A 23,879-nucleotide genomic window follows, 5' to 3' on the forward strand; every position below is an offset into this window, starting at 1 on the left:
TGGGGGTGTTCTTGGGGACCCTGACACCATGGATTATTTCACCTAATTTGCACAACCTCCCTGTATGAGGTAAATATTATTATCCTTACTTCATACATTAGAAAACTGAGGATCATAATGATTAAGTGACCTGGAAAAGAGACATAAAATGATAAGGATAAGATCTGAACGTAAATTTTTTGCTTCCAAGTTTGCTGCTTGTATATTTTCTGAGGGAAAGGAAACAGAAACTCTCACATTGAATGTTCACAATAAATAACAGCTTTCAAGTTAAATGTTAAACTAATAATAGTTTCAAGTTGAAAAAATTTCCTGAGTCTAGGCTTTTCTAATCTTTAAAATTTAAAACATGGCATTATACACAGTATTGGGGGGCAGGGATATACATACATAAGGCATAGTAAGTTATACACAGACAACCTCTCATTGTGAACCATTTTCCTATAGTTTCTCTTTTCAATAGTCCCTGAAGACTCTCACATCAAACTGTGTATTGGACAGTCTCAATCTGAATATCTTTATGTAGGAAACCTTGAATACCTTTTAGTAAAATCTTTGAAGCAGAGTCGCAATTTATTATGATGTCTGAAGAGCTTTGGGTCACTGGGTATTTCAGACAGGAAAACCTGGGCAACTTCCAAAGGCCCCTGTAAAATAAGAAAATAAAAGTGTGTTTTTGTTTTTTATATATTCACAGAGATAGAATTTGCCAAAACCATTTTTCTTAGCACTAAGCTTGATACATATATGTCTATGCCTATATTAAAACTTTTCAGAGATGGATTCTGACAATACATTTTTAGTTTTTCCTAATGTCAAATCTATATTCTTGCCCACAGCAATTAACTTACTAGTTCATTTTTCAAAGAAAAAGAGTAGGAGCTAAAGGACTGACTCTTGTATTCATTAATGTATTCTGCCTTATATTTTTTATATTCTTTAATTTATCCTAGATATAAAAGTTGTCAGGCTAGTGACAATCAGTTGTGAGTCCACTGATTATTAGACACTTGATTTTACTAAAACAGCTTCCCTCAGCATTCCAAATGTGTTCCTAATACTGCGAATTAAAGGTGATCTTTTGTAAGTTACGTCATTTGGAAGTAAAACCTCCAAATCACGTATACTTTTAGGAGGAAAAGGTCTTAAAATCTTCATTCCAGTTTTGGTAGGGCATTTTTTGGCTTCATTTCTTTAACCCAAAAAAAGGTAAGATATATTACATGAAATCTTACTTGAAGCTCTTTTGGATTTTCCCTTACCTTGGACTACTCACTAATCATCAGCAAAAGAAGCTGAATGAACCCATTACAAGGAGATAATGGGGATGGCTTCTAAACTGCATATGACAAAACAACAATATCTTATGTACATTATTCAAATTTTCAAAATGATTTCACATTACTTATTTACTATTCTCAGCTCACTGTGAAGGAGACCTGGAGAAGATAACATCAGGGAGTATCTAAGAGAGTAGATACACACACATGCATGTAACATGTAGCTCTGAAAATGAGCCCTTCTTTTTAGATCACATTCTTTCAGTACAAGCTTTTAAAGGAAAGGCCATTTTGAGTGAAATCTATCCCTTCTTAATAGAATGTTTCAGAACAGATAGTTAGAAAAACAGGCAGTATAAAAGGCAGGTGTGAAAATTTTTTAATAACTGAGATTATACTAAAAATTTTGTTTTTCAGTTTAAATTTTGCAACTACTTCTAACATATTTTCACTTGCTTTGACACTTATTTGTGATCTCTGTAAAATATAATAATGAAATCATTCAAAATTCCATTTATAACTTAAATCGCACAGTATTAACAAATGCTCCAACCTGATTCACTGTTGTGCCTACAGATCCCTGGAGTACCATCTGAAGCATTTTGGGGTCTGCTGGATCCTGATGTGTGGCAAATGCCAACTCCTGCGTTTTTTTCTGCATGTCTTCAATAGCAACTTCAATTGGTGTTAAGATGATCTGGGTCAAATAACATCTATTAGGTCAGTGTATTGATTGAAAAATATTTAGTGAGCTTTATACACAATTAAAATAAGAAAAAAGTGGTGACCAATTGTAAACTATTATCTAATAATAAAATTCCAAAATTTGGATCACTAAATAAAAAATTAAAAAATCAACCTTTTAAAGCATAAGCGAAGGGTGAATTAGGGACTTAGAAAAGAAGCTGAAAATTAATGACTTAAAAATGGGTAAAGTTCTAGTATGTTACCACGTGAGGAATGATACACAATGCTATATCCACATTGTTTTCACATGGCTCCAATGTATTTGCTCCACTAATTCTATTTCCCTATTTGGAGACCTACCTCCTCTTTGTGCGTGACATTAACCCTTGTCTTAATATAAGGAAAGGCATGAGAAGTAGTCAGAATGGTCTTCCGTTTGAATTGTTCATGAAGTTCCCCATGGGCACGACCATCTAAAGTGAAGGGTGTACAGTACATGAAACGACGAAGATTATAATTTTTGTCAAAATATGTGATTCTGTCCTTCATCTCATATGTGTCAAAGTATGGCTCCACGTAGGTAATCTGAATATATGCCTGGGAAAGGAAAAAGTTCTTCATTTTCATTGTGAAATCATCATTCAGTCTTTCCCAAAAAAAATCAGTCTCAAAGATATACCTATGTGTCATTACAGTCTAATCAACCATACCTTGTTAGGATCTAATTTACACTTGTCTACAGGATTAGAATCCTTGATTACTTCAACCACATCCTCTCCAAATCTTTCTCCATAAAATCCCTAAAATAAGAAAAAGAAATCTTTCACATGAAGTTAACAGTAGTAGAAAACAGAGGAGGTCTCTGAGGGAGACTCCTGAGCAAAATCAGGCCATTTAGTAAGTTCTTGTACAACCATGTCAATAATTACAAAATAATAATTATTTGCATTCACAAAAGTTAAATTTAGTCTATCAAATTAGCATGGCCTTAGTCCATACTTATTTGACATTATTCCCATTTACTCATTTTAAATAACACAAAATACAAAAAAAAAAAAAATTCACTGATAATACAGGATTCCACAAGAGGTCCTCAAAAAAAAACAAAAAGGGAATAGAAAGCAGAGACAAAAGAAATTCATTATACTTGATGTATAGGATATTAACTTTTATTGAGTTTGATGTAGCCTAATTTCTTGCAGTCAATGAGCAACCATTCATTTTTCTGAATTATTAATGTAATGTTCCAGAATGTTCAAATAAAAGCATTGACTTGTTGAAGTTTTGTAAAATTTCAGATTTTGAAAAGGTAACCCTGGGTCAAGAATGTACTGACTTTTCCATATGACACTGAGTAGCAGCATGGGCAAGGGATGGAGCTATTCAAAAGGAAAAATTAAATCTCAATCCTCAAACGAGAACAGCCACTCCTCCCTCTAAGATAATTTTTATGACTGAGTAAGTTTGGGAAATACTGTCTCAATATTTCCCAAGACTTACTTAATAGGCTCTTGAAAAACAGAAAGTCCAGCTTAAACCAATTTATGGAAGTTGAGCCCTGTGAAATCACCAATAAGAATACAACATTGAGAAATTAACATCAGCTGAGAATAAAAACTAGCCTAGAGCACTACTTCTCCAACTCTTATGTCTACAAATAATCTGGGGATCTTGTTAAAATGCATATTTTGATTCAGATGGTCTGCGGTAAGGTCTGAGATTCTGCATTTCAAACAATCTCCCAGGTGATGTCAGTAAAGATTCTGTCCATGGACCACACTTGGAGAACCAAGAACAGAGAAAAGTTGGAAAGGATAACTATAGCAGAAAAGATTGGTTAGTTTCATAAACATTAAAATTATTTATTTATTGTGAAAATTAAGTAGCTGCATAAAGGTTAAGGGATTCTAAGCAGTGTTTTTAAAGTATAATTTCAAGCTTTTAAGTTCTAAAGATTATCTCACTGGGTATCAGTTATGCCAAAAAGATAATGCACTTGGGTCAGAAATACCTTGGGGTTCTAATTCTAGTTCCATGCTTATTAATACCTTATACCTTTTTCAAAATGTGGATAATACTATACATTTCTCCACAAATCACAGTAATTCTGAAAGATATAGGATTTCTAAAATATGTATGAAAATAGACTCTCAAAAAAATCAAGTTAATAATATTATTTTACTGTTGCCATAAAAGATTTGAAAAATTCAGAAGACTATTACTGTACCTATCAAAAATCCTAATTCTAAAGGAGTAGTTTATTTGGCAGGATCTGGCTTATTAAATGATTAGATCTGGATCTGAAAGTCTATTCACCACAGAAAATACAAATTAAAGATGACATTTTGTGAACCACCACAGCATTCACCTCCAATCTGTGAGATATCTCTGCAAGTTTGGTTATTGCAGGCTCCTTGTAAACAAATTCCTGTTCATCCAAATCCCCGAACTTGGTTCCATAAAAACCAACACGAAAATAGGTGCCAAACATCCGCTTACCATCCTAGGTGTAGGAAAATAAAGAAACTTTAATACAAGGTCTTTTTGTTTTACGCATTTTGTTTAGATTGCTATGGTACAAAATTCTCAACACACTGCAAAAGTTTTAATTCAAAACTACGGTATTTTATTATTTTTCAAATGAAAGTAAAACAAAGTAATCTTTCTTTTTTTCATTATTTCTAACAAATAACATTGTGCAATTAGGGCTTTTACCGAATCATATATGGCATATGTTTTTCAGGGACTGTACCAAGTGATGTCCTCACATAGGTCTATTTTTTTTTATGTCCATACAATTGAGATAAATTAACTCATTTTCCTTATTGCAAGAAAAGTTGCTTGGTATAAAACAGACTGTTCTAATTATCCTGAAATTAGAGCATACTAAAGTTAAATTTAAAAACAACACTAATATTTTTAGTTTCCATTAGCCTTTATATTATCTCTTTACATATATTAAATGAGATCGTAAAAGTTAGGAGCCAAGTATAGCACCTGGCACAGAGCAGACGGTCAGTAAATGTCACGACCATCCAGAAGAACTGAAGCAAAATATTTACAATTAGTATCCCTCTGCTGATAAAAATATCGATATGTGAAAGAGTAACTAAAAATGGAATAGAAAGGAAAAAATGTATAAATGAAAGATTAAAAGAAAAAAAATTTGAGAAGAGTTGGTTTTCTAAAGTCCCCAAACCACCCACTGCATACATTAACCACTCATTCATCCCAAGTACAATGTACACTAAGGTCACCTGAACTCTTCTTACACAGCACATTTGAAAACAAATTCCCTCAATAAAGATAAAATACTTGGAAGCTTTCTATGCAATTCTTACAATTTAGATACAAAGATGTTTCAGAAGGATTTTGGGGTAGCGCCCATATACACAGCCATACGTGAGTGTTTATATACCTCTGAATTCTCTTTAAGCCTAGTAAGTTTGATACTTATTTTTCCTATACTGACTTATTGCAAAGGCAAAAGGGTATGTAAAATAAGTTACAAACGACACAGATAATGAAGCAAAATGGAAAATTCTGATCCTCAATTTTCCAGCCTTATAATAATAATAATAAAAAAAATATAGTGACTAAAAATATCTCCACATTTTTTTTTTTTTTTTTGCGGTACGCGGGCCTCTCACTGTCGCGGCCTCTCCCGCTGCGGAACACAGGCTCCGGACGCGCAGGCTCAGCGGCCATGGCTCACAGGCCCAGGCGCTCCGCGGCATGTGGGATCTTCCCGGACCGGGGCACGAACCCGTGTCCCCTGCATCGGCAGGCAGACTCTCAACCACTGCGCCACCAGGGAAGCCCCCATAGCGCCACATTTTTGTCCAGAAGAAATACAGTTTTAAATAAAAATGTCTTTGAGCTAAAGAAACTTGAGGTTGCTAATAAAAAAAAATTTTTTTCAGTCGCTTCAAAATTTAACAGACATAAAAATTAACTGATTTCTATAGCAAATGAAATCTCTCTAGAGATTCAATGTATTCATTGAATTTGACTGAAATGTATTCAATCAAAATTTTGATTAAAACCATCAATAAGCCAATGGAACGATATAATAGCAAATTCTGATATAATCAAGAAACGAAGACCCTCACCACCTGGAAAATAAAAAAGGCATTTGAGAAAATTAACAATTTGTGATTGTTTTTTTCCAAAAATGCCATAAATGTACATATTTATTTTTTTAAAATCACAAATATTAAAATTTGTTATTCTGGCTGTATTCCCCTCAGAGTGTTCCAATTTTAAACCCTATTCTAAATCTTCAATATTATGATCTTTTAAATATTTGAAGACTGCTATCAGAACTTGTTTCCCTTAGACTTTCCAGTTCTCAATCATCTTCATATGATAGGAATTACTATGCTGTTTTCATTTTATTAGTTTTTCAATGCCACCTTTTAAAGTGTGGTATCCCAAAAATAAACACAATATTGCTGATGTGATCTGAGCAGTGTAGAGATCAGTGGGCTCACTGCCTCCCTGGATGTCGACTTAAATTTTATTAATGCAACTTAAAACTGAACTAGTTACTGAGCAGCCATTTTAAACTCTTTTTATTTACTTTCTCATACTGACATTCAGTTCAGGAAAAAAAATTATTGAGTGCTTATAATGAGTTAGCCACTGTTCATCCTCAGGAACAGGAAAATAAAAATAAATAAGACCTCCCCAAGAGAGTAAAAAATGTATTCAAATAATTACAATACAAAGGGTTATATGCTATAATAAAAAGTGTATTGAGAAAGGAAAGATAAATCTTGTTAGAGCCAGGTCACAAAAGAGGTGACACACAGGCAGGATTCTACAACTTAAAAGAATGGCTAAGTGGATATGGGAGGGAAGGAAAGGAAAAAAAGTCATTAAATAGAATGTATGTGAGGGAAACCATTCATCCATTCATATATTTACTGAATGCCTACTATGTGTCAGCAAACTGTTCTAGACATTGGTGATAAATCAGTGAACAAAACAGAGTGGTCAGGGCAGGTGTCACAAAAAGGTGACATCTGAGCAAAGATGTGAAGGAGGTGTGAGAGTTATTCATGTGGATCTTCTGGGGGAAGTGCGTTCCAGGCAGAGGAAAGAGCCAGTGCAAAGGTCCTAGGACAGGAGCCTACCTCATGTGTTTGAAGAATAGGAAGGTGGCCAGAGTGGCTGAAGCAGAGTGTGCAAGAGGAAGAAGATCAGCAGAGATAAGATCAGAGAGGAGTTACTGGAATTGAAAATGAATGTGTGTGTAGTGACGTGGAGGAGGGAACAGTGATTAAATTTATTTTCAACTTACAAAGAGTTCTCTAGTGTAAAACCATTGACTCTATCATGTTCATGAAAGACTAATCATATAGCTGTACCTTCAAGAAAAACATCACTTCATCTTATTTCCTCTTCAGAGTTTTAGACCACAGGATGATACCCATTTTTCCTTTGAATTAAAAAAAAGTACACTTTCCTACAATCTAGCCTATATTTTTCTAGCATTACCTTCCTTTAATGTCATGAATTCTTTCTGAACTTCCCATCATTCCCACACTCCAATTTATTCTTCCTTAGCAGTTCTACCTACTGGGTCCACCGTCTTGTATTTGATGAAACTATGTCCCAGACAAGGAAATCCATCTAGCATCTATCCATGTCTCTAGTGGGTGAAATTGCTTATGACAAATTATCTTAAGTCTTTTCTGGTTTTATCTTTATTTAGCAGGAAACATTCAGTTGGGCTAGTTGTATATTTCCACAATGACATCACTTCTAAAACTTCTTTCATCTTCACCCACAGCTTTCCATTATGCTTCTGACTCCATGTTGGATCTTTTACTTTAACCTTTGCTTTTTGTTGCTCTTCTTATTATAATCATACATAATGGCCTGCCTCAAGGAACTCTGACCCTCTGCATGAATGTTAAACTGAAGTGCCTCTGTTCAGTTCACAGGGAGACAATCTGACCCTGCCCACCTGTGAATGGCTGCAGAAAAGAAGAAATTAACACATGCCCTCCCTGATGCTGGCTAAGCCAGGAGATATTTTGCAAAACCAATGGCCTTTTCACTTTACTTCATCACCTCCTCCCCATCTCTGTTCTATAAAAAAAACAGGCATCCAGACCCTGATAAGATGGTTTTTGGGGACACAGGTCCACCATCTTCTCCGTCTGCCGGCTTTCCAAATAAAGTCGCTATTCCTTGCCTCAACACCTCACCTCGTCTCCCGATTTACTGGCCTGTTGTGTGGCAAGCAGAGAGAGCTTGGACTTGGTAACACCTCCTTCAAGTTAACTGATTGCCAGATAGGCATACCAGTATTTCACACAGTGGTAATCTCCTTCTCTTCTATTAGATTTATTCTTCTTAAAGAACATATACTTTTATCAGTTTATTTAATCACAGATCTCGACCAGGGAACATAACACGTCTTAGATTTCACAGCTAAATTGTGTTAAGATTTCAAGTAACAGTAATGATAATAATGATGACGATGATATAACAACAATAAAAATAATAATCTCCAACATTTTTAAAGTACTTACTATGTGCTAGACACTGGTTATCCACTTTACATGAGTTATGTCAATTCTTACCATGACTACGAGATACCATTTTTTTTACCCTCTTTTTATAGATGAGGAAAAGTAACTTGCCCAAGGTCACACTGCTAGTCAGCGGCAGAGCTGAGAGTTAAATCCCAATGTATCTGACACCTGAGTCCAAGCTCTTAATTAAGCTATTTAATCCCCATATTCTATGTACTGGTATACAGACACTAGAACATAAGTATGATCTCTGAACCATCTTTCGCTTCTCTGATGCTTTCCTTGAGAACTTTTGAGAATTTCCTTGAGTAACTGTTTGAGAATTACTGGGTATCTCCCTCCCTGTATTTTGTCTTCCTCTATATTACAACACTGTCCTCTACTGTAATTGTTACTGCATGTTTGCATCTCCTTCCTGTAAACTGCAGTATGAAAATTAGGTTGGTGGTTTACCTACCAGATATATGCTTCTGATATATCCTACTGCATTTCTTATCAAAAGTTCAATTTTAACCATTATATGTTCTAGTCCAGAAAAAAAACAAATCATGTCCAGTATCATCTACAAAGTAAATGTTTGCTGTCTGTATCTTTTTCTCATCAAAAGTAACATAAAGGGCAAACCTAACCAGTGGTACAGCATCATCAGGTGCTCAGTCATGGGTCTATACCAATTATTAGGGAGTCACCAACTATCAGAAAGTACCTCCTCACAGAGAAGTTCTTCTCACTTTCCCTAAATTCCTTAACATTCTTCATATCTAACTTCATCTCTTCACCTTTCCTGAGGTAAACAGTCATGGATGTTTTATACCTACACTGGTCTAGTTTCTTCTTTAGAGTGTCACATTTTTCCACTCAACTACTTGTTGTAAAAGTACTTGTTTTGACTATGCTCTTGGAACTTTTTTCACGCCCTTCTTTCAGCCCCCCACTCCCCAATCACCTATTAAAATTTGCTGTTTTTCATTCTGCTCTTTTACTGGCTTGGATGAGTTAATTTATCTCACGCAGCTTTAGCGTGGATTAAGGCTTATAAAAATTCAACAGAAGCCACTGCACCAGAACTATGGCTAGTATTTCTCAGCATATAAAAACCAAAATATTGGATGGACATCAAATACAACAACAAGAGTTATGATCCAGTTATTTTGCATGCTTCAATCTCATAAATTAGGGTACGCCACTTTTCTTTAGTGATTTAGTAGAGAGAATTTTAAAAAAGCTAAGCCCACCTTCTCAAGCCTTTCTGGAGACTATAATATATGCCTACTAGGGTGGTGATATTTCCCCTAGGATGGTGAAATATGTTGTAATCTTTTAAGGAAAAAAAATGGAGACAGTATTATGTGACTATGTTATCAATGGTTGGGGAATGACTGTTCTGAAAAATATAAACTTGCCTTAATCTACTTCTGAATACAAAATTGTTCACTATTTGATAAATGGATAAATGTATCTTTTAAAATAAAATATATAGACACAAAATATGAAATGGCTGTAAGTTTCCATATAGAAATTCAATATTTCTCTTTTTTCTAAAAGTAATTTTAAAATGCAATCATAAGAGAGAAATTATTAAACATACTTTATTTCCTATTATTATTATTATTATTTATTTATTTATTTTTTTGCGGTACGCGGGCCTCTCACTGTTGTGGCCTCTCCCGTTGCGGAGCACAGGCTCCGGACGCGCAGGCTCAGCAGCCATGGCTCACGGGCCCAGCCGCTCTGCGGCATGTGGGATCTATCCCGGACAGGGGCACGAACCCGCGTCCCCTGCATCGGCAGGCGGACTCTCAACCACTGCGCCACCAGGGAAGCTCTATTTCCTATTATTTTAAGAAAAATAAATGGGCTTGGGAAGAGAAAATAAAGGTAAATACTAAACAGTCATTAAGATATTGGAATTGGCAGATCACCATGATTTAAGAAGGGTTCATGATTTGTTATTTTGGATGGTAAATACTTTACCAAATTGCTAAATATCAAGTTTTAGAGTTATCTTTTACACACACACACAAACCCACACACACAGCCCTAAAAAGCTTTGCCAACTCAAATAATTTGTACCAAATCAAGGAGCACGGTAAAAAATGAAATACAATGCTAATATATTAGCGCAGATAGCGTTCCTCTAAGTCAGGGAGGGAGTATCAATTCAAAGAGCCTTTCTACAGTGTATCAGTTATCCTTATTGGATCTCAATCCAGTGAGAGTTCTTTGAGAATACTAGGAAATTAGCTAGGAAACGTAGCTTTTAGAAAAAATGAAATTACTGAAGTTTTCCCAGAGTCAAAAAGAAAAATATTCACAAGATAGGAACTTACCACAATAGACAATAGTAAAAGTAGGGAGTAGGGTCAGCAACCAGGGGCAAGAGAGAAGAGAAAACAGAAGCATTTTAATTAGGGAAATTTCAAAACAAATAAGCAGCAAATGGTAGCAAACATATTTTTAAAATGCAAGCATCCATTTAAGTTTTACAAGGGAAAAGCAAAAAACAAACGTGCAACAATTTTAGAAGCTACAAAGCTAAAGGTCCAGTGAAAGGTAGTGACAAGAATATAAACAAGAAAATAAAGTCTGTGCGACTTTTACCATGCAATAAACATGATGACAGAATATTAATATCATAACCAGTGAAAATTATACCTTTCAGGGGTCGATTTAGCATCAAGCAGACTAGTAATAAACTGCTCAGAGGTTTCAATGTATCTTCTTTGATCTACTTTTCACCTACTTCCATTTCATGTTAGGAAATCCATAAGGAACTTTATCACTCATAGATAACCATGTAAAGTCTCTTTATATAAGTCTTAATTGAGCCACAGAAATGAGAGGTTCTGTACTAGGTATTAATAAGGTCACACACATTTAATCTGGAGAACTAAGGTAGATGTAACTGTACTGGCTTCATCTGAAGAAAAACGAAAGGTGGCAACTAATTCAGAAATGGAAGAGAATGCAATAGTAACATTTATTCTGAAGGTTTCTAGTTGGATCTCAAAACAAGGATTGAAATGCAAAACCAAACAGAGAAAGCCTAAGCTGCTTAATCAACATAAACCTGACTACAGAGTGAGAGGCAAAGCAGAAAACTTTACAGATATATTTAGCTTTAAATAAACCTGGTTTATTAATACCTTGTTTTATACCTCATCAAAATAAATTATTTTGTAGAATTTTAAATTTTATAGAATTCTTTCCTTTACAGAAGGATTGAAAACAAAGGCAATCAATTCTTCCTGGCACTTTTCAGGTAAGATTTAACTTATATATAACTTCATGAGCCTAACGACTCCATAAAAGGAAGCACACATAGTCTTCATCGAACACTAATTATCAAACATTGTCAGAATATGAGGTCAAATTAAATTTCCAGTTGTCTCAATCTCTTTATCCCTCCCTCCAACAAAATTCAAATGACAAAAGTGAATTTCTTTCCTCAGTAGTGCTTATACTCAAGGTGAAGTGACTCAAGATCAAATTAACACATTCTTTCATCAATTCTAAGATGCACATTTCTGGCCCATATTTTAGTATCTCTGTAGTTGGCATTCATCTTTCAACTGATAGGATGTTGTAGTTTAATACACAGGGTATTTTTTTTCTTTGTTTCTTAAAGGCATGGAAAATAATGGGATGTCTTACAATTGATGGCATCTTAGATCAGATGAAATATTTTTTATTTACACCTCTGAGCAATAACATATAAATCGACCTCTGTAAAATGAGGTGAAACAATATGGTTAAAAAAAGAAATTTGTGTGTAAATGTTGATGAAAGAAAATGCTTCAAAGGATAAAAACAAACTAAGTGATGACAAAGTGGCTCATTTACCAAAGAATCTCATTAGTGTAACATATGGATTTCCATGCACTGCCTACAACCTCTTAATAATAAATTTCTTAACATAACTTACAGTATTTTAACAAAATTTCTTTGGTTAATGAATTCAGTTGACAGCAGACAGCAACAGAATGCCCACAGCTAGCACATGTGGGCAAAGCATTGGCATAAGAAATCTGATCAAATCAATCTATTAGTGTCTTTAACTAACTAAAACATTACCTACCTCCCAGCCAGTACTCTGTATAATAAAAAGTAAAAAAAGGGCAAAGTCATAAAAAAAAAAAAACTGTTTAAAAAGAACAAAAAAAAAGCCAAAGGAAGTTCAGTAGTGTAAGGTACCATATACCATAAATTCTTCTTCGTATAGAAAACACCAGGGTACTTTAAACACCATATTCCTTCACTTAAGACCTGTGATAGTATTATGAATTCCTTGTTCAAAACATAGAAGCTAAAATTTCACCTTTTAAAACTTTAATAAGTGAAAAGTACAAATTTGGGGGAAAGAAAGCCAACTACTTGTTTCATTTGTGTCTAAATTAGATCCCTAACTAATGTGAGCTGCACTTCACTGAAGTATCGCAGGTAAATTGGAATAGACATTGAAATTTCACTCAAATGTCTTTGATACAAATGGATGAAAGTTTCTTGGAAGCTACTAGCTCTAGATGTTCCAGACCTGATGTGTAATTTGCAATTTATAGGTCTGGAAGCTGGGATGAGATTTCCTTAACAGTATATGTACAACTGATTATAAAAAGACCCAACTGTTGTGATCAAGAATCCTAATGATCTTTTGCAACTTCAACATTTTAGTAAACAATAATAAAATTCTGGCTTAACAGTATAGTGGTCCTATTTAAGACTTAAAATTTTTCAGATTATATCAATTCATCCAGAACAGCTTAGTCCATGGCAAGAAAGAGGAGGTCAAGTTGACAGACAATAAAGTAGGACTAATACCGAACGAAAAAGTGGAAAACCAGTACTCCACTTCCTTCTTTGATGATGACAGTAGCAGACAACAGCATGGGTAGCACAGGGAAGGGAAGAGAAAAGTGGAGAAAGAGGAGCCTCGACAGGATACTTCAGAGCATTTCAATGGAGCCAGTGACTCAGCTTCAGGGAAATCAACTGCTGGTAGTCTACTTCATTTCTAAACCAAGTTTATTTTAATTTTAATTTTAGTGATAATATGTGGATTCCATGAACTATAAACAAGTACTGAAGTCATACTATTATAACTGAATAAACATGACAACCATTTATTCATTATTTTCACTAAACATTATTTTCATATTAGAAATATGTCAAAGGATGATTGAATAAAAGTATATGGGAAAAACAGTTAAAAGTTCAGTTGAAATCATTAAAAATATTAGGAGTTTATTAAACTTTCACATCATTTAATAAAAAGTTAAACATAACAACTTTTTTGGCAGCAAATGAATAGAAATCAACTTAAAAATCAGATTCATAACTATAACCCACACTGTGAAACAGAAAATAACTCACAATTTAAAACAAATTTAGCAACTAGTAAAAATTCAAAAAAAGTGAAGGAAAAAAAGAGAAGCTATGTGGAAAGGTTATGATGATCATAATCTACTTTAGGTAAATTCAGTTTTGTTAATGAGTCTTGCTTTTGGCCATGAACCATCATTTTGACACTGTTCATTTGTAACCTCATTAAAATGGTCATTTCGTGACATCTAGTTTGACATTAGTACAAAGCAACACTAATGCTTGTAGACAGTTTTCTCCATTTATACTGAAGCTAGAAAGTACAATCATTACCTGATGAACAATTTTGCTGAATGCTTCTTGAAGTTTACCATGAATCGTGGATAGTTTCTTTGCATCCCGATTAGCTTCATGAATAGGAATAAGTACTTTGTAAACCTCATTAACTGCTTCATACATGCCAGCCTATAAGAATAATAAGATATTGCTTTCTTTTACATCAATAAGAAAGTGAATTACAATTTATGAACTCACAATATTTCTACTAAGACAATACTACTGTTTTCCAATAGGACATAAAAACAAACACTACTAATTTTTAATTTGATTAAGGCCTAATAAAATAATTTTGCACAATTTAATATTATCTCTTCTAGATAGATGAATGGATATGTATGCATGTGTGTTTGTGTCTGTGCATTTAAAATACACACATATAATATATGCATATTTATATTTCTATATAATTTGAATTGGACATTTTGCTTTTATCTACCCAGTAATTACTTAACTAAAATAAATGTGTGTATGTGTGTGTCCTCATATACGCACGTAAACTTTTGCAGAAACTAATTCTGAGCAGAGGAATAAAGAAACCCAATTATTACATCACAGATACGCAAATATCAGATAACCTGTGGCCTCCTAGGACACTAAAATTATTAACTTTTCCAAAATATTAAATTGGCACAGGAAATCTTATTGGAACTCTCCTATGGAAAAATCTCTGATTTTTTTTTTTTTTTTTTTTTTTTTTTTGGGTCCCGGGCCTCTTCTTTCTTCTGCCCTTCCCCCGCGGAGCACAGGCCCCGGACGCGCAGGCTCAGCGGCCATGGCGCGGCATGTGGGACCCTCCCGGACCGGGGCACGAACCCTCGTCCCCCGCATCGGCAGGCGGACTCTCAACCACTGCGCCACCAGGGAAGCCCAAAATCTCTGATTTTTAACAAAACATAAGAAGGTTCTGAACCACCAGATTTTATTCAAGTAGGGGATAGTTGGTCAGTAGGTGACTAAGGGTTGCTCTGGTTATAATCAGAGTAAGGGACAAAATGTGTTTACACTGCTACCCACTCTCTTGCCTTTAGTAATGGATTGATGGCTGTAGTGAAGGAAAGGAGAGGTATTTTCCAAGAGCCACTGAGTTCCCACTGCCTCACACATCAGCAAACATTATTTTCCCAGGGAAAACCTATGGTTCTCATATTTTCTAGTCAGTTCACAAGAGTATATTTAAGCAACATGTAGCTGTAATAGTAAAGTATATTTAGTGTAACTAAAATGCCCAGTAATTATTTTACTTAATATTAAATAGATTAATTGAAAAAGAATGAAATTCACAATTATATGCTCTTGCAAAATACAGGCTTCTGTAATATAGGCCACTGTACCCCAATCTAAATTCACTGCTGTGAATTATTAAAATTAAACATATATACATAGAGAATGTATATTTATTAAAATATTCCATTAATACCAAAAAACTTTTTTTCCCTGCTAGTTCAGATCACTTAAATTGAAACTCAAGGAACAGAGATCCGGGGTAGGAATCAGGACAATCAAGGTCCTCAAAAACAAGAAATTTTAAAGTGGACCAATGCCTAACGTTCTTTGAATCTCAGAATCATTATTAAATGAATTGCTTCTAAGTGCCAATAATGATGAGAAGATGATAATAGCAAACACATTAAAACTTACTTGGAGCCAGGCACTGTGATAAGCACTTTACATAGGTTAACTCATTTAACCCTGATAACATTCCTTGAAGTAGGTACTACTATTAGATGCATTTAACGGTTAAGAAAAGTGAGGCACTGGTAGGTTGAGTAACTTGTGCCTGAAGTGATTTAACTACTAAGGTAGCAGAGCCAGGATCTGAATTCTGACTGTATGCCTTCTAAATCTATACCCATAACCAATATATTTCTGGGGAGGGTTAAGGCCAGGAGAAGCAATAACCAATTCCTAATAATAGTACAATGGGGAAGGTGGGAAACACTGTATATTACCTCAAGCTTCCCTTTTACCTTAACATGAACCTCACTGTCTCCCAAACCTTGGTGGTGGGATACTAAACACTCAGCAGAAAACTCACAGAAAGCAGGTGACCATATCACCATGGTTCAAGAAAGTAAGCAGGGATTTGGCTGGCTGTTTTTTCCTTCTCCAACAAACATCCCATCTCAGATCCACATGACTGCTTTAATTCTTCACATACAGATGGGGAGGGACAAGGATTAGAGTTATAGCATGGTAGGGTAGATCAGACAAGGGATCTAGGATGTAGTTCATAAAGCTCCTGATACCACTTCAATATCTACCTAATAGAACTCACTATGCAACCAATGGGATGAGTGGCCATAATTTTCCTGAGTACCACAGGCTTTCTGTTTTGCTGGGGTTTTTTTAAATTTTAAAGTTTTAGAAAATGTTTGGTGGTAAAGTTTTGTAAAGCAAGAAAAAAAAAATCTCTTACAGACGAAGTGTTGGTTCACAAACAAGCAGATGAAAAACACTGGAGGAAGTGACAGACTATTAAAATAAAAAGGAATAAGCAATGATGAATCTAGAAAGAAAATATGTTACTAGATGGTTCTTAAGGTACTTAGAGAAAATTACCATAAAGGAAAAGCAGAGTTGTAGGCAGAAAGCATAAATATACATGTCACTAATAATTAAGAAGTATGTAATTGTGGGAAGAAATGAATAAGAGTCATCTACCATAGAGAAAGAAGCAGCTGCTTGTTCCAGTAATCCCACAAGTCCTGACTCAGTAAAGTACTTTCCAGAGCAGATACCTTCTTCATCTGGAGATACCACATCATCTGAGACTGCAGATTCTTCTAAAACATTAGATGAAATATTCTAGGAGGAAAAAAATGTTTAAGGCTTGTGAAATGGAATTAATTTCTTAACATGAAAGATGTATATGAAGAAGTAATTGATGATGAAATATAGCTACCAGCTTAAGTTTAAAAAAAAAGGGTAGTCAATGCAAAGATAAAAGACAAATCTCCAAAAACTTTTTGTACTGCGAAGATGACAATAAAGTGTAACACCACTGCTAGATAACTTTTCCATTAATAAAAAGTTGCAAGAAAGAAAATTAAGAAAAATCATGGGCTAAGGAAAATCAAAATATCACATAGAACACCTATGGAGACTTAAACAATCTTTATTTTTAATTTAATTGATCTTGCTAAAACTCTCTTTCAGGGAAAATAAGGTACAAAAATGGTCCCTTGGCTTGCCTAACATACATCAAGTTAATGAGAAAACTCAGGTATATTAAAAGCCCTCTTACCCAATGAGATTGGGATCAGCCATTATTTCTAAAAAAGAAATGATACCTACATACCTTAAATATTTGATTTGAACCTAAATATTCACAGTAGATATACACTCATTTATCAATTTCCTGAAGTAGATCTAAGGTCTTTTGTGTATGGGTCTCGAGATCAGAGTTCCATGTAATCTCTCTTGACTAAATACCCACAATGCAACCTTTATTTAAGATTTCCAGTATTGGTTTCTTTAGAGTAAAAACTTGAAATTAAAAGATTATCAAATTATCCTAGACTTCTCGGAGCTTTTCCCCCATTCTTTCTTTATTTGTCTGATCTCTTTGCAAAACATTCAACTTGGTTTTCAGAGAAACAATAACTTACTTTCTAATTGCATTTAGATTTATCAGAGAAATATTTAGAATATTAAATATTTAATATTTAATTAAATTTTGTAACTTCCCAAACCTGGCCTTAACAGGTTTTAAGAAAAGCAAAGCATAACTAACTCTTGGTAAGCAAAGAATTCAACTAGTGGGTAAGGGGGATGTAACCGTACTAGAGCATAAGCTATCATCTCTGAGTCATATATTAGCATATTTATACAGGGAATGGAGAATGTTGGTTTACCTGGTATTTTAATTAAAAGCCAATTAAGAGTTTCCACTGAATTCTGATTCTCAATATCTTGAATGTATTTCATAGATGCTACAAAGTCCACAGCAGTATAGGCAAAGAGAATAAATGTACACAGCACTGATAATGCAGAGGTAAGAAAATGTGGAAGAGAATTAACGAGAAATACACTTTAAAAATGTATTAATGAAAGTGATAGTGAAATGTTAATTCATCTACTGAAGTATCACCTTCAGTCTTTATGCTTTCCTTACAAGCTGAATGAATCTAAACACCAGTGAGAAAAGTTAAATCCAAAAAAGGACATACCTTGATTTAATGTCAACCTGGCAGATTCCTACCTGAAACGTTACACATCCCACAGGAAGATATTTCCGGTCCTCCAGCATGCTCAGATATTCAGCAACAAGTGCTGCTGAGTGAACGAGGCACTGGGCAGCTTCAGCATGATTGCTGCGTTCCGAGTGTTTGCCAGCCATGTTCTGCAACCAGGTCAGCCGCAGGTCTGGAGAGGTCTGGTACCCCTTGGCAATTCTAGTTAGAACAGAAATTCTTCTCAATTAGCATTTGCTTCCCAAGCTAGAAGGGAGTTCAAATTGCTTGTTCAGTGTTTAGGTTTCTGTTATTGAACACAACCTATTAAGACAAGTTTTTGGGTGGTATGAAAATGTCTTTGAGTATGCTTAGAGAAACAACTGTGGGCCAATGGAACGGTAATATCAGTTTTTTGCAGTGGGGGGCTAAAAAAAGGACATTTTATATGAAAATCTGGACACTAAGGAAACAATCAGTAAGGGAAAAACTGTGGGAATTTACATGTTTATTATGGGAATATAAACAAGTTTTCTATTCAAGGAGAAAAATTTATAAAAGATTGTTTCACTGTATCATTTTTATTTTAAAGAACATATTTGTTTTCGTTTTATTTGTGCCTTTAAGGAACTCCGAAACTGTAAAAAGAGAAGGTCATATGGCAAAGAAAAAGTCAAGTTTTACTTACATCTTTTAAGATACAACAGGAATTACAAAATTCTCAAAATACCCTATAAATATTATCCTATAGGCAAAACCATATTTAAAATCAGCAAAATTAATATTGTAGTAAAACGTTAATACACTGTATTTTCTTCCTAAAGAACTTTTACATTTAAAATATGGATCTTGGGTCTTCCTAGGAAATCTAGGGCCCAGGATGCCAAGGTGTTAAATGTGTCATTACTTTAAATAATCCTCTTGTTTTTGATAATCAATAAATATACCGAACAATTATTCATAGTTCTTAAAAGAAGAAGTGACACAGGGGATCTGATAAAGCACATTTTGACTTTTCAATTACCGTTAGAAAACGACAAATAAGTTTTGTATTTTTTTAATCTCATGTTTTTTGTGTATCGTACTAATTTAAGCCCCATTATACAAGGTATAAGTGAATCAAACAAATGTTACCTGTACATTAGATCAATCAACATTTCAGGATCCTCCTGGTGTTCCTTCATTTTAACAGTATCAGAAAGGATCATATGGAGATTGAAAACCAAATCTTGGACCTGTAGCAGAGAATTGTATGAAAAACATCCATTCATTCACAATCACTAAATTAATTTGGAAGACATTTCAGATAAGCATCTAAAGATTTCAAAACAATATGATTTTCATATAGTTCTAAAGAGTCTGGGTATGCTGGGGTAAGATGAGTGAAGGGTGGTAAACTTTATACAAATTGCTCAGCAGACTGTTTTTTCAGTTCTCTCACCCAGAAACAAGTAGAAATGTAAGTAGAAATAAAATACACATAGGGATATAGGGAATACAGGAAAAGAACACAGAAGGAAATCTTCTCCTATGTTTCAGATTTTCCCAAAAGGTAGTTTGTAGAAACTTTAGTGTTTGAGGCAAATTACATTAATCAGTGGGAATAGTTTCATCATAAAGCTTTTTTTTGTCCATACTGCCTAAGTCTAATATTATTTTGGTACAAATTCACAGAATTAAACACCAAAGATATTAACCATTCTGAGAAGGGAGGGTGGCTTATTAAAACAAAGAGATTCAGCCCTATCTATGACACACATGGATGAAAGAAAAATATAGGTTCCTCCAGTTAAAACCAAAGTTTGATCTAACAATTTGGAAAATGCCTATTTACAATTCCTATTTCAGTTAATGCTCTAAAAAGTAGCATTTCTGACCTGATCAGGAAATGTTGTCTCCCTCAATTCCAAGTCTTCTTCAGCATATGTCAGTATAGTCTTTAGAGAACGTCTTAAGAATTCTTCATTAAAATTCTGAGATGTGCCCACCAAGGAAGACAGTGACATGGTTACCTGCATTTTAACCCTGGCAAAGTTCTGTAACGGAGAAATTGCCAGGTAAACATTTAATACAGGAAAGCTTAAAGTGAAAAAGTGTATATTTTTTTACTTCCTAAAAGGAAAAGGTTAGTTAAAAAAAAATACCATTCTATGCAAAATATTTTTGAAAAAGTAATGAAATGTTTATATTGAAATCTTATTATTATTATTTTTTTTTTGCGGTACGCGGGCCCCTCACTGTTGTGGCCTCTCCCGTTGCGGAGCACAGGCTCTGGACGCGCAGGCTCAGCGGCCATGGCTCATGGACCTAGCTGCTCCGTGGCATGCGGGATCTTCCCGGACCGGGGCACGAACCCGTGTCCCCTGCATTGGCAGGCGGACTCTCAACCACTGCGCCACCAGGGAAGCCCTGAAATCTTATTTTTAAAAGGACATAAAGCTTAGAATCTTGCTGTAATAATAGCCTACAAAACAGAGTAAAAAATAAAAATTGTGTGTTAGACTTGAATTAGAAGTTGTGCCTAGACTTTACATTGATCTACTATGAGGTATATATTATTAATAATAATACCATTTTTACAGATGGGTTAAAGAACTTGACCAGCATCACAAAATTCTTAAGTGTTAGATGCGGTCTTTGCATTCTAGCCCCTTTCATTAGGTCCACTGCTATGAAAAAATTACTCACATCCTGTATAAAGAAACTTAAAGGTAGAATCTTTGGAGTGATGCCTATAAGAGCTTACACTCTTCCTTTTCTAGCGAAAATTCATTTCTGTTGCACCATTCCCCACTGTGAAACTACTCTTAAGAGTTTATCAGTGACAACCTAGTAATCACCAAATCCAAGATACTTTTTTGTCAATATTCTACTTGACATCTCTGTACATTTAAATGTATTGATTACTTTTGCCTTGAAAATTGCCTGCCTTATCTTCAATGGTACCACCTTATCCTGATTTTTCTATTCTTTATCCACTCTTTTTCTGTCTCCTTTATTCCTCAGTTGCCCTTCTTAAATATCAGTGTTCCCAAAGATTCTGTCAAGAAACCTTTTCACTTCTCATACTCTAAACAGCCTCATCCATTTTTCTGCCTTGGACCAGTACAGGTACATGTCTGTGTCTTCAGTTCATATTTCTCTCTTGAGCTCCAAGCTGTTATATTTTACTAGATGGTTCCTTATGAATGTCGCATGGGTACCTCAGTTTTAACACTTCCGAAATACCTTCTTGGTACTTCCCTGCTGGCGCAGTGGTTAAGAATCCACCTGCCAATGCAGGGGACATGGGTTCGATCCCTGATACGGGAAGATCCCACATGCCGTGGAGCAACTAAGCCTGTGTGCCACAACTACTGAGCCCACGTGCCGCAACTGCTGAGCCCGCGTGCTGCAACTACCGTAGCCTGTGCACCTAGAGCCCATGCTCCGCAACAAGAGAAGCCACCGCAGTGAGAAGCCCGTGCATTGCAATGAAGAGTAGCCCCTGCTCACCGCGACTAGAGAAAGCCCGTGCACATCAACGAAGACCCAACACAGCCAAAAACACAAAGAAAGAAACAAACAAAAAACACCTTCTTTTCCTATTGATTAAATAAATGGTGCTACTATTCTTGTAATCAGTCACTCAGGCCAAAAATCTAGGAGTCATTCCATTGTCATTCTCCCCTCTCATTATTCATACCATAAATCCAATCCACACTATCCTCTAATCTGTTCCAATCTGTTCTTTCTCCATTCCCAATGCCATTTCTTTAGTTTATGCCCTTACCATTACTGTAATAACTTCTTAATCAATCTTTCGGCCTTTTTCTCACCCCTTTTTCTCTCTCCCTGATGCTGTAAGTAGCATCAGGTAAATTTTTGTAAAATGTGAATCTGAACATGTCAGTCTTCTTAAAATACTCCAATGGCTGTTCACACCTTTGAAGATAAAATTCGAATATTTGACCAAGTAAATATGTCAAACTATATGGTGGGAACTGAGAGTATAGTGAGAAACATTGTCTGCCCTATGACAGCTTAGTACAGACATTTCAATTACAATTTTATCTCTTATTACTCTCCCTTTGAGCCATAACAATTAAGAAGTGCTAAAAAACTTTCCTTCTCTGCCTGTTTTCTACTCTCATCTCAATGCCTTTCTAATTATCTATGTGCCATTTTCTTTACCTACAAAGTTCTACCCACCTACTTACCCATCCGATTGGGCAATTCTTCATCTTTAGTTCAAGCATCTCCTCTTTCTGAAAACCGATCTTTGAGAGCATAAGCTCTTTTTTTTTCCAACGTCATTTTTTTTTTGAGAGCATAAGCTCTTTTTCTCTGTGCTTACACAGTCCCCTGTGCTTACCTCTCATTATATTAATAGCAAACACTTATTGAGCATTTGCTCAGAGCCAGTTACTGACATAAGTGTTTTACTTAATTTATATAATCCTCACAAAACCATGTGAAGTAAGTACTTATTACAATTATTAGCTGAACATTACCTGTTCATCTCCTACCCTAGTAGATGTTAAGCTATTTGAAAATAAGGACTGTCCTTTTATCTATGTTTGCCTAATGCCTACCACAGTACCTAGAACACAATTTAATACTTAGTTCTACTAGTATTTCTTGATTCTATAAACTATATAAAATCAATGCCAGTTAAAAAACTACCTATTCCTTTTTAGAGGCACTACCTCACACTAAGATGATAAATCACCTATTTTCATCCTATTATATAAAGCTTTCCTAAAATAACAGAAGACTGAATCAAGAAAACTCCAAGTGTAGTCAAATTTTAGGGACTTTATTTCAAAAACTAAACAAGATCCATAAAGTAACTAGATTCTTCTGTTCTGAATTAGGAAACAGGACTTGGCTTCCAGTGAAAATAGGATAGTGAGAGACAGGAAGTTCCTACTTCTCCTGGATTTCATATAAAAATAAAAGATGGGGGGCTTCCCTGGTGGCGCAGTGGTTGAGAGTCCGCCTGCCGATGCAGGGGACACGGGTTCGTGCCCTGGTCCGGGAAGATTCTGCTTGCCGCAGAGCCGCTAGGCCCGTGAGCCATGGCTGCTGAGCCTGCGCGTCCGGAGCCTGTGCTCCGCAATGGGAGAGGCCGCAACAGTGAGAGGCCCGCATACCGCAAAATAAATAAATAAATAAAAGATGAACAGGAAAAAATCCATAAACTCTATTTCAGCAAAATGAGGAGACATACATAATCCATATATTAGAAAAATGCATAAGGGTTGCCACGACAAGCTAAATAGGAAGCAGATTCAATGGAAGGCAAGGAGGGGATAGTAAAAAGTGAGGAATCCTAGGGTGCAGATTTAAGAAATAATCGGAAAAATACTTCTTTTAAATAAGAAACTCACTTTGAAGTGATTAAAAACTATCTGTCTTGGAAACAAAATGACCTAAAAAGCTGGAGGGACTGGTTAGAAATAGATTGACCAGAAACTTTAGGAAGTTAGGTAAGATGTGTATACAACAGCAAAATCCCATGACAGACACATTCCTGAAGGAATGTCCTATAA

The 23,879-nt window shown here is 35.2% G+C and overlaps 1 protein-coding gene across 5 annotated transcripts in view; it reads right to left on the minus strand.

Annotated features, from left to right (window-relative positions):
* Positions 1-23,879, minus strand: part of DOCK7 (dedicator of cytokinesis 7) — a 211,059-nt gene that overhangs the window by 9,367 nt on the left and 177,813 nt on the right. For 4 of the 5 annotated variants that reach the window (XR_003434290.1, XM_027113944.1, XM_027113945.1 and 1 more), the window contains 10 exons: positions 20,223-20,381; positions 19,480-19,580; positions 18,375-18,567; positions 16,835-16,978; positions 14,168-14,299; positions 4,336-4,470; positions 2,678-2,767; positions 2,328-2,564; positions 1,834-1,977; positions 541-647 (listed from right to left, as the gene is read on the minus strand). Coding sequence is in view for 4 of the 5 variants with exons in the window: in XM_027113944.1 (XP_026969745.1) it covers positions 541-647; positions 1,834-1,977; positions 2,328-2,564; positions 2,678-2,767; positions 4,336-4,470; positions 14,168-14,299; positions 16,835-16,978; positions 18,375-18,567; positions 19,480-19,580; positions 20,223-20,381 (1,442 nt within the window). In the remaining variant the exon portion in view is untranslated. Of the gene's footprint in view, positions 1-540; positions 648-1,833; positions 1,978-2,327; positions 2,565-2,677; positions 2,768-4,335; positions 4,471-14,167; positions 14,300-16,834; positions 16,979-18,374; positions 18,568-19,479; positions 19,581-20,222; positions 20,382-23,879 lie in introns of those variants that run through there. The other variant, XM_027113947.1, reaches the window with a different exon arrangement.

The sequence above is a fragment of the Aethalodelphis obliquidens genome, unplaced genomic scaffold (assembly GCF_003676395.1).
Source record: "Aethalodelphis obliquidens isolate GAN/ISIS:26980383/991018 unplaced genomic scaffold, ASM367639v1 scaffold13, whole genome shotgun sequence".
In the NCBI taxonomy this organism is placed as follows: Eukaryota; Metazoa; Chordata; class Mammalia; order Artiodactyla; family Delphinidae; genus Aethalodelphis; species Aethalodelphis obliquidens.